This window comes from Lampetra fluviatilis, chromosome 4, assembly GCF_964198595.1.
Source record: "Lampetra fluviatilis chromosome 4, kcLamFluv1.1, whole genome shotgun sequence".
In the NCBI taxonomy this organism is placed as follows: Eukaryota; Metazoa; Chordata; class Hyperoartia; order Petromyzontiformes; family Petromyzontidae; genus Lampetra; species Lampetra fluviatilis.
Window position 1 is genome coordinate 26069170 of NC_136278.1, and position 13740 is coordinate 26082909.

Below are 13740 nucleotides of genomic sequence, written 5' to 3' on the forward strand. Positions count from 1 at the left end.
AACATTCACGTAGTCACCTGCAACCAGAGGAGTTCATTGGTGAGAGCCTTCCCTGTGGCAATGCATTGGAAGGTGGCGTTCTGTCCGGCGTTCACTTCGACGCTGCCCAGTCGAAGGAAATGAGGAGCTTTGTCTGCCAAGTGCAAAAATAACAAGTTTCAAACGTGACAAACGCATCCGCTGTACGTTGTTGAAATCTGCGTATTCATTCAGAAGTGTCCACATTTGTGATTGTATCACCGTCTTCGTTCCTTACTTACTGCATGGATAGCTATGGACTTGCACATCATCGATAGCTATGTAACCCAGTTCAACACCAGAAGACACCGCTTCAAATATCACCTGCAGACATGGAACAAAATGTGACAAATGAGCATCGATTTTTTTTTTCCTCTGCCTCTGTGACCAAACACTCACTTGCATGTGCACCAGCTGCAGCAACATCAATATATGTACTGTATTAAGCAATGTACAAAATACACCATCACTCTCCTGATCTTCACTAACACACCTGACCTCTCAGAAATGGGGTGGGGGTGGGGGAACCTCAGACTCATCTTTGGAATTGGTCTAAGACATTTCCTGTTGAGACCTACCCCTTGAGTGTGAAATGCATTTTTTATTTTGACTGCTAACCCAGGAGTGGCAGGGTGGCTCATCCTGTGACTTGATGATATTGAAACTTTTCATCTTCACACCTTGGCATGTCTTTAATGAGTCAATTCCATTTCTACGAATATCATGGCTACATTGTGCACATCAACGTTTTCTAGTCTCCATTTACCATTTTTAAATAAGTATAACCCGTAAAAACAAAGATTTCACTATACATCCTTTATATGCGTGGCGGCGAACTTAATATAAGGGATTTAAAAATATATTCGCCTGTGGAGGACGCGGGGATCGATCCCGCGACCTTTGGCATGGGAAGCGAGGGCGCTACCAACTGCGCTACTCCGCCACGGCCTGTGGAGGGGTTAAGCTCTGGGCTCTTATACTGTGAATGAGTTCTATTTGAATATATGTCAAATAAACATTTTTTGCCTAAAAAGTGTAAAATTTTGAGAATTTTTTTTCACGAACATTAATTGTCTCGCACAACGAGTCTGTGTGGAAAATGTCAGCTCGATTTGATCACGGGAAGTGGGTTAAAAAACGACCGAAAGATTTGCACGGTCGTAAGCAAGTACGCAAGCAAGCACGCAAGCAAGCAAGCGAACTTAATATAAAGGATTAAAAAATATATTCGCCTGTGGAGGACGCGGGGATCGATCCCGCGACCTTTCGCATGGGAAGCGAGGGCGCTACCAACTGCGCTACTCCGCCACGGCCTGTGGAGGGGTTACGCTCTGGGCTCGTACACTCTGACGTTCAGCCAAAAGCCATGAATGCGTTCTATTTGAATATATGTAAAATAATTTATTTTTGCCTAAAAAGTGTAAAATTTTGGGAATTCTTTTTTCACGAACAATAATTGTCTGGCACAACGAGTCTGTGTGGAAAATGTCAGCTCGATTGGATGACGGGAAGTGGGTTAAAAAACGACCGAAAGATTTGCACGGTCCTAAGCAAGCAAGCAAGCACGCAAGCAAGCACGCGAACTTAATATAAAGGATTTAAAAATGCCTTCTTCAAGCATGCGTCTGCGCGTACATTATGCACTGCGTGAAGCACGGATATGCTGTCTTACACCACCGTGTATTTATATCACTGTTAATTTTACACTTCACAAATACACTCGGAATGTTGCTCATCAGACGGTTCATTTCAATCTCCCGGCATGGCAGTTCTTAAATTCCCCCCCCTATCCCCATCTCTGTCTATCCAGCAATACGAATGGGGTAGCAACACAGGTAGTCCATCAGCAGGTTGCATGCGAGTGTTGATATTCCCACCTCTTTCATGGCATTTGGGCAGAGGAGCAGAATAGGTAAAATACCCTCTGGAGGGGGCTATCTATAGCTCCGTCTCATGGACGCCCGATGTCAGATGTGGTGCGAGCAAGGAATTGCAGGGCTGCACCTTTACCCCGGACCTTATAAACACTCAGTTTAAGTGCTTAACAATAATAATGAAGTCTAATGTTTCCCTTTCAAAGGGACCTGTCCCCGACCCCTGCCCCCCCCCCATACTGCTATCACCGTATTGTACCGGGCTCGCTTTGAGTTGCAACATAAAAAAAAATTCTAAAAATAACAATAAAAATCGAATCTAACACAGGTAAGAATATCGCATCTCACCTGATAGCTGTTTGGCCAGAACGTGCTGATGGCCAGCTCGGCACGTGCCCAGCGGCGGCCCATGCTCTCGCTGGCGTTCCAGATGGGGTTGGCGAGAGGCCCCCCGTTGACGGCCACGTAAACGTTGAGGGTCCCGGGGCTGAGGCGGCCGGGCGCCGAGAGGTGGTAGTGGAAATCCAGGCAGTGCGTGTCGTTCTTCTTGATCTGTGGCAGACGCAGGGTGGCCCACTGCCCCGGCACGCGGTCGGACGTGTTCGCCAGCATGTACGTGTCCACGTCTGGAGACGAGAGGGGGGACCGTCGCAGGCGCTCGTTCGTTACGACGCTGAAGGCGGGCGGCAGGGTTTAACGCGGACGTGGACACGAGTTCGACTCGGTGACCGACGCGTTGCCAGCAGCGATGCGGCAGGCCGGAAGGGGAGAATGCGTGTCGGCGTGCTTCATTGAGATGCCGGCACAACACGGGGATGCGTTTGTCGTTTAATGACATGCTCTTGGCCTTGGGAATGAGTTTTGACATGTTGTGAAGTCAATCATTGTCACGTCAACGGTGAAATTACGCCGGTGTTAAAATGCCCCATTGCAAAAAAAAAGAACATGGTGTGTATTGTTAAAAGGCTCAAACCCGAGCAGTAATCAAAGCACACACGTGTAGCAGAAATGTCATTAAAAGAGTGCACGCGCAAGGGAGTGTGGCTGCAGAGTTGTCCATCAGGGAATGTTCAATGTTGGAAACATCCGCAGATTTATTATTCAACTTGTGGCATCAGGTGGGCTTACAACTAAAGCTACTTTTATCCAACGCCAAGAATGTGTCAAGAGGTCAAACGAACTCAAACGTTTGATCTCTACATTTTTCATAAACTTTGTGACTCTCCCCCCCCACACACCTCTCCCGTCTACACACGATCGCCCTCAACCACACCCCCATTCCACCTTTAACCTCTCCACTGCAACGCACACGAGCAGCACAAACCCAGGAGAATGAGGAATCGATTAGATAGAGAGAGCGAGATAAGGAAGGGGGGGGTAGAGTTTTAACAGGGAGGTAAAAGGTTAAATACAAATAAAACAGCTGTGCGTCCCCAACACCCCCCCCCCTCTCGCATGTCACCATCGACGTGCTGATACACGGATCTATCAGTTAAACAATCAAACATACAGTAGTAGGTTTTTACCCTTTTAAACTGATACACAACTGACACCTTTATTCAAGGCATCATGTTTGCAATAACCACAACACAAGTAGTCAAAAAAGCAAACAAAAAGAAGCAACTCTGATAATGATAATAATATGCACTGTCCTTGAAGTTGATTGGTCCACTACTTGTGTTGTGGTTATTGCAAACATGATGCCTTGAATAAAGGTGTCAGTTTTGTACCAGTTTAAAAGGGTAAAAACCTACTACTATATTTTGCCACTGGTAAAAGAGATCTCATAGTGTGAATCAAACATACACACACACACAATTCCATAAAAGTGGCACATTGAATGAGATCGCGACTTGTTAGGGAGAAGTGTGACCAAGGAGGAGAGCCCTGGGCAATGGACAAATGTGCGGCCTACACTGTCTATAAAACATTTAATATGTATTTACGATGCAAATTTTTTTTAATACCCATATATATATTCACACGTGAAGGTATGTGTAAAGGCTTTCGTCTATTTAATTGCATTTATATATGTTTTTGCTGGAGGCATTATTACATCATGAACTTAGAGTCAGCAAACAAGAAGCACGCGGTTTGACATCACCTGCCTAAGCAATGTATCAATACAAATTACATTCATATTTTGCACAAAGCTAATATTGATTACCCCCTTTCATAGCATAATAAGAATATTATGATTCCAGATACTGCCTATGCTCTTTTGCCAGTGGTTTTTTTTGTTCATTAAAATTAGTCACAATATAAATGTAAAATACAAAAAACTGGACATCACACAATGACAGACCCTAAGTTACTGCTCTTTTGTACTTTGCAAAAAGCAACATAAATTATGCAAGCACAAGCAATTTATAATCCGAGTTTTCAAATTGATTTTCTGCTCAGTGAATGCTGAGGAAGTGCTCATCTTTAGTTTACAGCCCTGATGAGGTGGTGGTGAAAACTTCCCATTCCTATGACGAGCGTGCATCTACCACCAATGACTTCCTCCACAACGTGGTATTTATTGTGTCTACCCCAGATGCAGGCCATAATCCCACCAGGCAAGATTTAAACTCACAACCTATGGTTGAGCCATGAGACTCGGTATATAATATCATCAGAAATGTGTTTTATTTTTCCCAAAAGCAACCGAATGAGCAATCAAAGTGGCCAGAAGAAAGTCAATCTGTACCAATTATAAAAAAAAGTTATTCACATACGGTATTTTAATTTTTTTTCGACAAAGTTAAATTATTTTAAAAATGCTGCCCGCTGGCAGTGCTATATATCTAAAGAAGTCTCCAAATTACTGCAGCCAAACGTGTTTATTGCACACGATGAGCCATTTATAAAACTATAAAGGCCTTATGAAGACATCGCTGGTGCATTTTGCGATACTGTACGTTTGTATTTCCTGAAACACATTACCGGATACACCACCGATAAAGAACGATATGAACAGATTAAATGAAATAACGAGCTTACAATTAAAGCAATCAAATAAGCAATGCAAATTTCTGAATACATAAATGAGGTGCATCGCAAGTGTTATAATTTGAGCCCTGTCCTTCAGCGGCGCAAATAGTTTCCCCTCAGACGGCGGTAACCCTGTTACAAATTACGTTGCCACAGAGCTGAAATAAGTGTCCTGCGTTTGCCTTCAGAGAGCACCACTCACACCGGGGCCCCATATCCCACCGGGTATACAAAACATCTCTCTGGGCCCACGGGGTTAAATCAATATCGGGAAGTCAGTTCAGCATAATAAATCTGCACTTCAGTTGGATCGTTGGTATATATATATAAAAAAGTGCTCCATTATACTTGATTCTGAAGGGACTCTTTAGTTTTCTGCATTCGGGCCGGACTAAATTAAGTCCGCTGCCCTCGCGCTCGCGTGAAATCGGGCTCAGGCATGTCGAGTGAAAGGAAGGAGGGCATTCGTGTTTGAGATGGCAAACAAAAGTCAACCATGAACCTTCGGGGTGCACACAAATCAAAAGGAAATTGCAACATGGTAAAATTTCTTTTCTTTTTGCGCTAGCCACTCTGCAAGCATTATGCGCTAAAGAATACAGTGCAATATTGCTAATGCTGCTGTATATTACAACTCGAGCATGCCTTTGAATCATTTTTTTTTTCCTGTGACTCACCGCAATGTTCTCAGAGTGTAATAGATGATGCATTTTAATTAAGAACATTTATTTTGTTTTGATTGCATGTGCACTAAATGTTAGCTGATTAATGCGACTGTTTATCATTTTGCAAACCAGAAGATGCACGTTAGTATTTTGCCGTTCATGGAAAAATACCGATAAAAATACAACAAAAATCACAGCACGGCATTACTGGACACTGCGCATTACAGGCTGTGAGAAAATATTGATCTTGCTATCGACAACTAACCCAATATTGGCATCGGGTTTATTGGTATTGTGATGTTATTTGGTCACCGTATTTCATAATATTGACTCTTGTAAACCGAATCCATGTGGTAATTTAAGACCAATACATGAAATGTATTGTCAATACGTATATTTGCATGCTATTTTTATTTTTTTTACAAAAAGTGTTTCACGTGAAACAATTAACAATGGTCAGTATGCGATAAGAACCCTAATTTGCCCATTCAAATCATGCATCATGCGAGTAATTAAATTATAATCAAATATACGCGTATAAATGTACCACCTATAATAGCAATCAATCCACACAAATGCCTAGGCGGCTCTCGCAATTAGAAGGATGCAAGTTAAAATCCTGGTTTTGCGAAGGTCGACTTGTGCCCATCATCCTGCCATGGTCAAATAAAATGAGTGCCAATTTCTGGGGAAGTCAACAGCGGCCGTCCTTTGGAGAGAATCAAACCCACGGGAGAAATGTGGAATTTCCCCCAATGGTGCAGGGCTGTAACAAAAATAAATGCCCATTGCCCCAATGCTCATCACTTGGACTACTGAATAACAATCACATTTGAGTAAAATAAACAACACAGCATAATCATTCAACTCAACACAATTCATTTCCAGTTTCTTGACGTGCACTTAAACGGCAGCACGATTCAGATACCCACGTGTAACGCATCAAATTCCGGAATGCGAACTGTAATATATACACGCACGTAGCGCACGGACATATAAATGGGTTAAAGTGCCTTTGGGAGCACACAAACAGCAATGGATTAGGCGTAAACAACCAAGAAAACTGGGTTAAATAAAGAGCTCATTGATTTAGTATTAGGACATCCTATAATGCCTTTATTGGAGCTTGACCTGGCTCAGAGTTGAGCTTGGAGATGCATGTAGAGGCTTTCAAATGAGATTCACGTCACAGTACAGAACTCAATGGGAAGGACATGTCAGCCTAACTCCACACTGTTGCGTAAAATAAATTTCCAAATTCTGCACAGCGTGTGTAATAGATATTTCATCATCATCGTTTATTATCCACACTGCACCCGCCAGGCGAAACATCTCGGGGCACCAGACCAAAAGGGGCTGTTTAAGATCATTATCCCGTGAGGGAGCACGCGATTGCCAGCCGAAGACGGCATCGCGTTCAAAGAACAATGGCAGCAAGTCTAACGCGCTCCAGAACACGAGAACAGACACATCCGACGACCTCAAACCGTGCCTGATCCTGCAGTGCAAACTCTCCGCCGGTTTTGTCCCATTCAACCTTAACACAACTGGCTGAATGCATCCCGACTGTATCTTCTTACGTGCTAAACTGCATCTTTCAATTAGACTGCACTCGGGATAATACCGGAACTCGCCGTTATAAGCGTACAACGTGCATTATGGTAACTGCATTGCACTTTAGGAATGCTAACAGGGCTTTGTTACGTGTGACCGTTGATCTAACAAGAAGGCACACATCGGTGACAGGAATGTGCTAAACTTTGATGTAGAGCCCTTATTAATGCTGTGGCCCACTCTCCCTGTAGTGCAGTGATAAGCTGCTCCTGATGACAAGGCTCAAGGCAATGGGCATGCACGTATCTTTACAGCTTATCCTATCCCCGGGTTGGCCACAGCCCAGAGCTTCGAGCCCTAATGCTTTTGTATGAGAAGGGCTTGATAAATGCGTTGCATGTTTGCCATGTAATAATCATTCATCATTTATAATTTATCAGTAATCAGCATTTACTTGGCAAGACCGCATTATATATTCAATTAAATCAGAATTGGCACGCTGCATGTTTAATATAATTATTTACGAAATTATGTTCGAAAACATTTCCTCTCTTCCCTCGTTTTATTTATTTACTTGCAGATATTTTTTGTTGTTCTTGCACAACTGTCCCCCTTTACGTAGAAAAATATGAAACCAGCTGCGCTGTTTGAACATCTACGACAATGATGAACATACAATGGGATAACAATGCAATGTAAATAAGCGTTTAGTGAGGAGCACACTTCACAGAAGGAACCTCCAAGCACTGAATACTGATTATGAAGCCGACTCCATAATGGGGAGAGAGAAAAACACACACCGCATTTTCCAACAAATATGCCCATAAACTATGGAAGGACAACATAAAATAAACCGCCTCTGACAATAAATTGTTCAAACCAATGAGAATAAAGTGAAAATAATCCCATGAAATACAATAAATTATCACGTATATGATGATGGATATCTAATGCAATTAAAATAATGTTGCTTGAACAAAAACTGCCTCGCAGTTAATATCAAATTATGAGCAGAAGTTAAGTGGCTTTAAATAAAATGTGAACATTCACAGTCATCGTAGCTAGGGATGTGGTGGGTTGGTGGTGGGAGCAGGTGATATTGACTCCGACCCTTAGGTTTTGCCCCCACGAAGATCCCTGCAATAAATGAGAACGCATATTTGTTTTAACATTAAAGAATCACCCACGGCACACTGCCAATGCAACAGAACTACAGATGTGTTAAATAAAAAAAACGTGGCTCAGTGGATGGACGCTCTAAGTCGAGGAAGTGGGTTACAAAAGCACCACGTGACCCGAGACAGGGATTTAAAGTCGTGTTAAACATCTGCGTGTCGAACTAAGTTACCTTGTGTCTTATACCCCTCGGCCAGAGCTCATCCACGCAGAAGACACTGCTTTATGTTCCATTTTAATTCACGGTGGCGAGATGTTAGCGACCTCGCCTGGTATACAAGAGGTCGTGGGTTCGACCCCGACCCTGGCCCCTGTGTATGTTTGGAGTTTGCATGTTCTCACTGTGATCGCGTGGAATTTTATCGGGGCCCTCCGGTTTTTCCCTCCACATTTAGGAACATGCGTTGAGAGTACGATATTTGGCTGCTAAAAATGTCCACACGATACACCACTTCACTTAGCTATCATTTGTGGCAAGGTCGCTTCCGAAAAAGGAGCTGTAAAACTCAGTGGGCCCTTACCTGGTAAGTAAAAAAAAAGTAATATCTGCAGCAGTTGCCTCAATCGTGGCTTTCGACCCCCAACTGCCCCCCATGTTCTTATGCCTCCGCGCTCCCCTCATGGCACATTATCCCGACTCCCCACTGGCAAAAATGGTGGCACCGTTCCCATGCCTCGCTGCTTGCTTGGCCTTAGCTGCACATAACATCTGATTACTGGGAGTCAAGGGGAATGCTTATGGCTCGAGTGACATGGGCAGTGGCCAACTATGATAGCACAACTGCACAGGACTGATGAATGTTATTATCTGCGATAGGTCAAGTAAAGGTGATTTTATTTCCATTATTTGCAAGAAGCCTCGGCAAAAAAAAAAATCACTGCCAACGAAAAACCCTCGTGGCCGAAAGTGTTTTGACAAAAAAACATAAATTAACTTCTGTTGTGATGAATAATAATGATTTTTGTTTTCGTATTACGCTTTGTAGAGTACTGTCTGCAGTAGAAGCCATTAAACCACCACTGCCAGTGAACACCTGCTTTTCCACGACTGTGCTTTGATGAATGAGAGCTACACAATCTGGGGAGTAGACTTCTCATTAAGCATGTGCACAATGGCACCTCTAAGCACTGCTTCAACTGATCTACAGGAGGGAACTTTTCTGCCAAAGAAGTGCTTAATAATATTGTGCTAGAGTGCGCGCCTATTATATGCTCCGTGTGCACGTTCGGTATGTTTACACTTCAGAAGCGCCGGGAATCTTACGTGTTATTTGATGATTCCAGTTCAAGCAGAAATATTATGAGGGTGTCAAGTTCCCGAACGTGTTTCTCCAGTATGTTGATAAAAAAAACAATTCAGTTTCCCTGTTTGCGGCTTTCTATTCTCGCAGTGTGGCCAATACATTGCTGTAAGCATATTTATCCATCTTCTTTTAGATTTCTAAAACAATGTCTTACTCTTTTATATTCTTAGGTTTTTTTCGGTAAAGTCACGTAGGTAAAAAACATTAAAAAGTAAAATAAAATAAAATAAAAAATCACGACGTTTCGGAGGCAACACAAGCTTCCGTCTTCAGGTGGTACCGTCACAGCCACGAAAGCTGTATCAAGTAAATGAGAGATTGCAGGAGCTACCACTCCGTTTATATAATGGTTGGAGAAGGTGGTGGGGGCAAGGGCCACATACTTTTTATTAATATGATAAGGTGAGGCTTAAGACTAAGAATAGACTGCATAACAAACTGAGCCTTTGTTTGGAGAGGCACGGCTTGTGACTCAACGTGTGACAGGGAGACACCACTAAACATGGTAAAACTGTAATAGTTGTCTGTTAAATAAGATTGGCAAATAAGTGTAGTTAAATCTTTTTTGCATGGTTAATCACATCTTTCTTACTCTTTTTCTGCACCCATGTTGGGGGGACTGGTCTACCACACTCACTGACTGCTTCGACTCATTCGTAATGTGTTCAACCACCACACTGCAGGTCACACCACTTCTCGTTCTACTTATTACTCCGCACTGCGCAACTTTGGAATTTCCTCCCTTCCCACCCCCTCCCCCCCAGTTATTCAAAACCTTGCTCGATTCAATAAAAGGCATTAACGACTTGCATAGGTTTTTACGGCTGCGCTGTATAGCTTCCCTCATGTATGTTCGGATCGTAGAGCGTCCTGCTCGGCATGATGCCCGCGGTTCCGCTCCACGTGCTGGGGTCTTGTTCATCGACTCAGTTCTCGAAGATGCTCCCGGCACGTGTAGCGAAACGTCAGACATCGTGCCCGGCAAAACACGTGGCACAACCCGAAATCACATCAGAGAGCCAAAGGTATGAACTCTCATCTAATAACTCGTTTGGTTTGCTGTCCTTCCCCCGGCACCTCCAACTAGCATGGTTGGTTACGTATGGCGCGAACGAAGTTCAGCATAAATACATCTATTACACTTTTCGATTTAAAGCTTTCGTGACTGCAGGGATTCATCTTCCTGGTTCTTTTGGTAAAGTCACGTAGAATTGAAATAATAAAATAATAAAAATAAAATAATAAAAATAAAACATTATAAAATATTATTTTATTATGTTTTTCTTAATTATTTTATTATTTCAATTCTACGTGACTTTACCGAAAGAACCAAGAAGACATCTATTACACCTTCAATAGGGCTGCTTGTGGCAGTTTGGGCCTTTGGGCCTGTGCTCAGCAACTCTTTATTGAGTCTGTCAATGCTGTCACGGTCAGGGCTCTTACCGGCGTGTGGGATGGCTCCCTCCAACTCGGGAAACTCTCGCGCGTTCACTTGCTCCCAGTCGAAGGTGTCGTCCGTGTCTTGGCGGTATCCACAGGCCCCGAAGTCATCCTCAAATGAACAGCTGCCTGCGACACAGAGAACGGCGGAATGGTAAAGGTGGAGCCCCGCAATTGCTTGGTCACACCACTGCCATCTGTGGCCACAGCCTCCACGAATGCACGGGTGGCCAATCTGTAACAGTCCCCATGAGTTCTGCAATGAGCCAAGTGTGTGTGTATATATAAACAGTTTTAGCACAGCATGGGAGACATTAATTATTTTATTCTTTGCTACTGTGATGGTCTGTGCCACGTTATGCCCCTTCGATAGAGCCGCATGTGGTGGATTAAATAGTCGTGTGCGGCCAATTGGCCACAGCCTCCATTAGGAGCTCTTGCGAGCCTCGACAGAGAGTCTTTGGCTTATTCTTCCACGCTGCTCCTTAGACATCTTGGAAGGAGTGGGAGTACCCAAACGTTATCCCACCACATATGAACTGACGATCAACTGTGGTGTACACATTGACAGTATAATGCTGGGTGGACAGTGGCGTGGGGGAGGGGGCATTTCAGAAACCTGCTTTTGTTTAAACTGCCATGAACTGGCAACCTCTGGATTTGCACGTCCAGTGTGATAACCATAATACCTCCGCAGAATCCCAAGGAGAATAAACAAATGCCACAAACTGGGCCAGGAAGTGAGAATCGATCGTATCTGATTTAACGTGGGGAAGGGAGTATTGAGATGGGAATCCTATTGTTTTTGTTCTCTTTGGTTCTTTCGGTAAAGTCACGTATAAAGATAAAATAATAAATTAAATAATAGCATACGACGTTTCGATTGCAACACAAGCAATCATCATCATCAGGTATAAAAGAAATAGCAACAAAAATCTAACCAGAAAACTATAGACAGACATATAAGCAGACAGATATCACAAAGATACATAGAGAGAGAGAGAGCACACATCGGCACACAGAGAGAGAACGTCTCTGTGACGAGGCCTTAAATAGCGAGAGGGGGTGGGGGCGGAGAGGGGGTGGGGGGCGGTGACGTCGCTCATTTCAATTCGCACCTCGGATTAGCACGGTAGGCTTCGTGCGGTGCGAAAAAAGTTCAACGTACAGAGTAAAAGCACACGTAAAACTCAGACCACTTTCTGTTTCAGGCCACTCTTCTCTGCAAGGCATATGCACAAAGGCTCGCGGTGGTTGGGCGAATTTGCCACCACTCTTGGGTGACACCTCTTATTCCATGTAAAGGTTCGCATAATAGGATGAAGCATTGTGCCGTTATAATAGGATTTTACACAGACGATTTGGGGTACTGGAATGATAGTGGGTAAACGGATACGAGACGTTTCCCTAGTATTTACCTTCGGTGTCGGTGGGGGGAGGTTTACTGAAGTGCTTGCTGCAAAGTGATATTCGAGTTGCCTTACTACTTCGACCAAGGAGGCAGGGAACGAACAAGGCATGTGCCGTAGACTTGCGATATGCAGCCTGTTCTTTGCTCACACTAAGGCTGTAGCCATGTAAATGTTTAACCTTGCACCTGTGCATAATCTCCAATGATTATGACGCTCGAACAAAATCGTTTCCTTTTTCTCTCTCTCTTTCTCTGTCTAGCTTTCATTAAATATGCAATACAGTAAAATGCAAATGTCAGTGCAATTCGAATTGCAAACAAGTGAACGTTGCCAATAAGTAACAAATCATTAATTGCAATTCAAGGTTACGTAATTAAAATTTGCGTTATAGCACTGCTCTCGATTAACATAACAATAATAAAGTCCCCATTGTGTACAGTGAATAGGCTACTCCCAAGTTAATTTAAATTGTGTTCTTTTGCAAAATAGTTTTGTTCAATTCGCCTTCATGCATACAGCATGTCCGTTGTAGTAGTAAAAATAATAAGAAAACTTTACACATTTCCACAAGAAAAATCAATTTTGCTTCCAAAAAATATTCTCTATTCAATTTGTCATGGAGATGGCTGAAATGTCAGCCGTGCTTCCATGTCACTCGGAGACAATGAGACACCACTAGCTTCACTGCCACTCACGCCACCCCATCAGATGCACGCAACGAAACAACCTTAAAAAGGTGACTCCAACGCCTATAGGAAGATTCAGAAGCATTTTTCATTGATTTTTGGAGGCATGTATTTTTGTCGAAGAAGGTAATAAGTGAATAAAGTAACTCAATACACTGATCCAGCCAACCCGCTAATGCATTTCGACTCTAAAGGATGGTATCAGCCCGCATATCTTGATTGTGCATTCAACCCTGTAAAAGCATATGCGTAGAATACACATCTGAGTGCCAGACGTCACCCATATGGGGAAATGGGCCTAAAAGACCTGCGTCTATTTGCTGTGTGGCCTAAGCACATTCCACAGAGCTAAATGCGAACAAATGTTCGGAGAGCTTAGTGAGCTCACATGACATAATATTCAATGCTGTATAAGTATTTCAGATTCAGTCAGCATGTGCATTTTTAAGCAATGGAGCAGACAATGTCGCGTCAGCTCATGAATAGTATTTTTTTTGCTTGTTTCGGTGAAACCACCTTTTCGTGATAACTTATGATTCATGAAATCATAGTTTTCTATAAATATATACGCACACATGCTGACAAACATACACACCAACACAAACACAGGCCTCACAAGAGCCTACAGCTGT

General features: G+C 43.2%; 1 protein-coding gene and 1 non-coding gene across 7 annotated transcripts in view; both read right to left on the reverse strand.

The window, feature by feature from the left end:
• The window catches only part of LOC144931698 (receptor-type tyrosine-protein phosphatase kappa-like), a 126532-nt gene that overhangs the window by 91186 nt on the left and 21606 nt on the right, over positions 1–13740 (reverse strand). For all 6 annotated transcript variants that reach the window (XM_078855874.1, XM_078855873.1, XM_078855876.1 and 3 more), the window contains exons 2-5: positions 11014–11139; positions 2241–2518; positions 261–342; positions 18–133 (exon numbers count right to left, since the gene is read on the reverse strand). In XM_078855874.1, coding sequence (XP_078712000.1) covers positions 18–133; positions 261–342; positions 2241–2518; positions 11014–11139 — 602 coding nt within the window. The remainder of the gene's footprint in view (positions 1–17; positions 134–260; positions 343–2240; positions 2519–11013; positions 11140–13740) is intronic.
• Positions 1254–1326, reverse strand: TRNAG-CCC (transfer RNA glycine (anticodon CCC)). The gene has a single exon. It is a non-coding gene; the product is annotated as a tRNA-Gly (tRNA).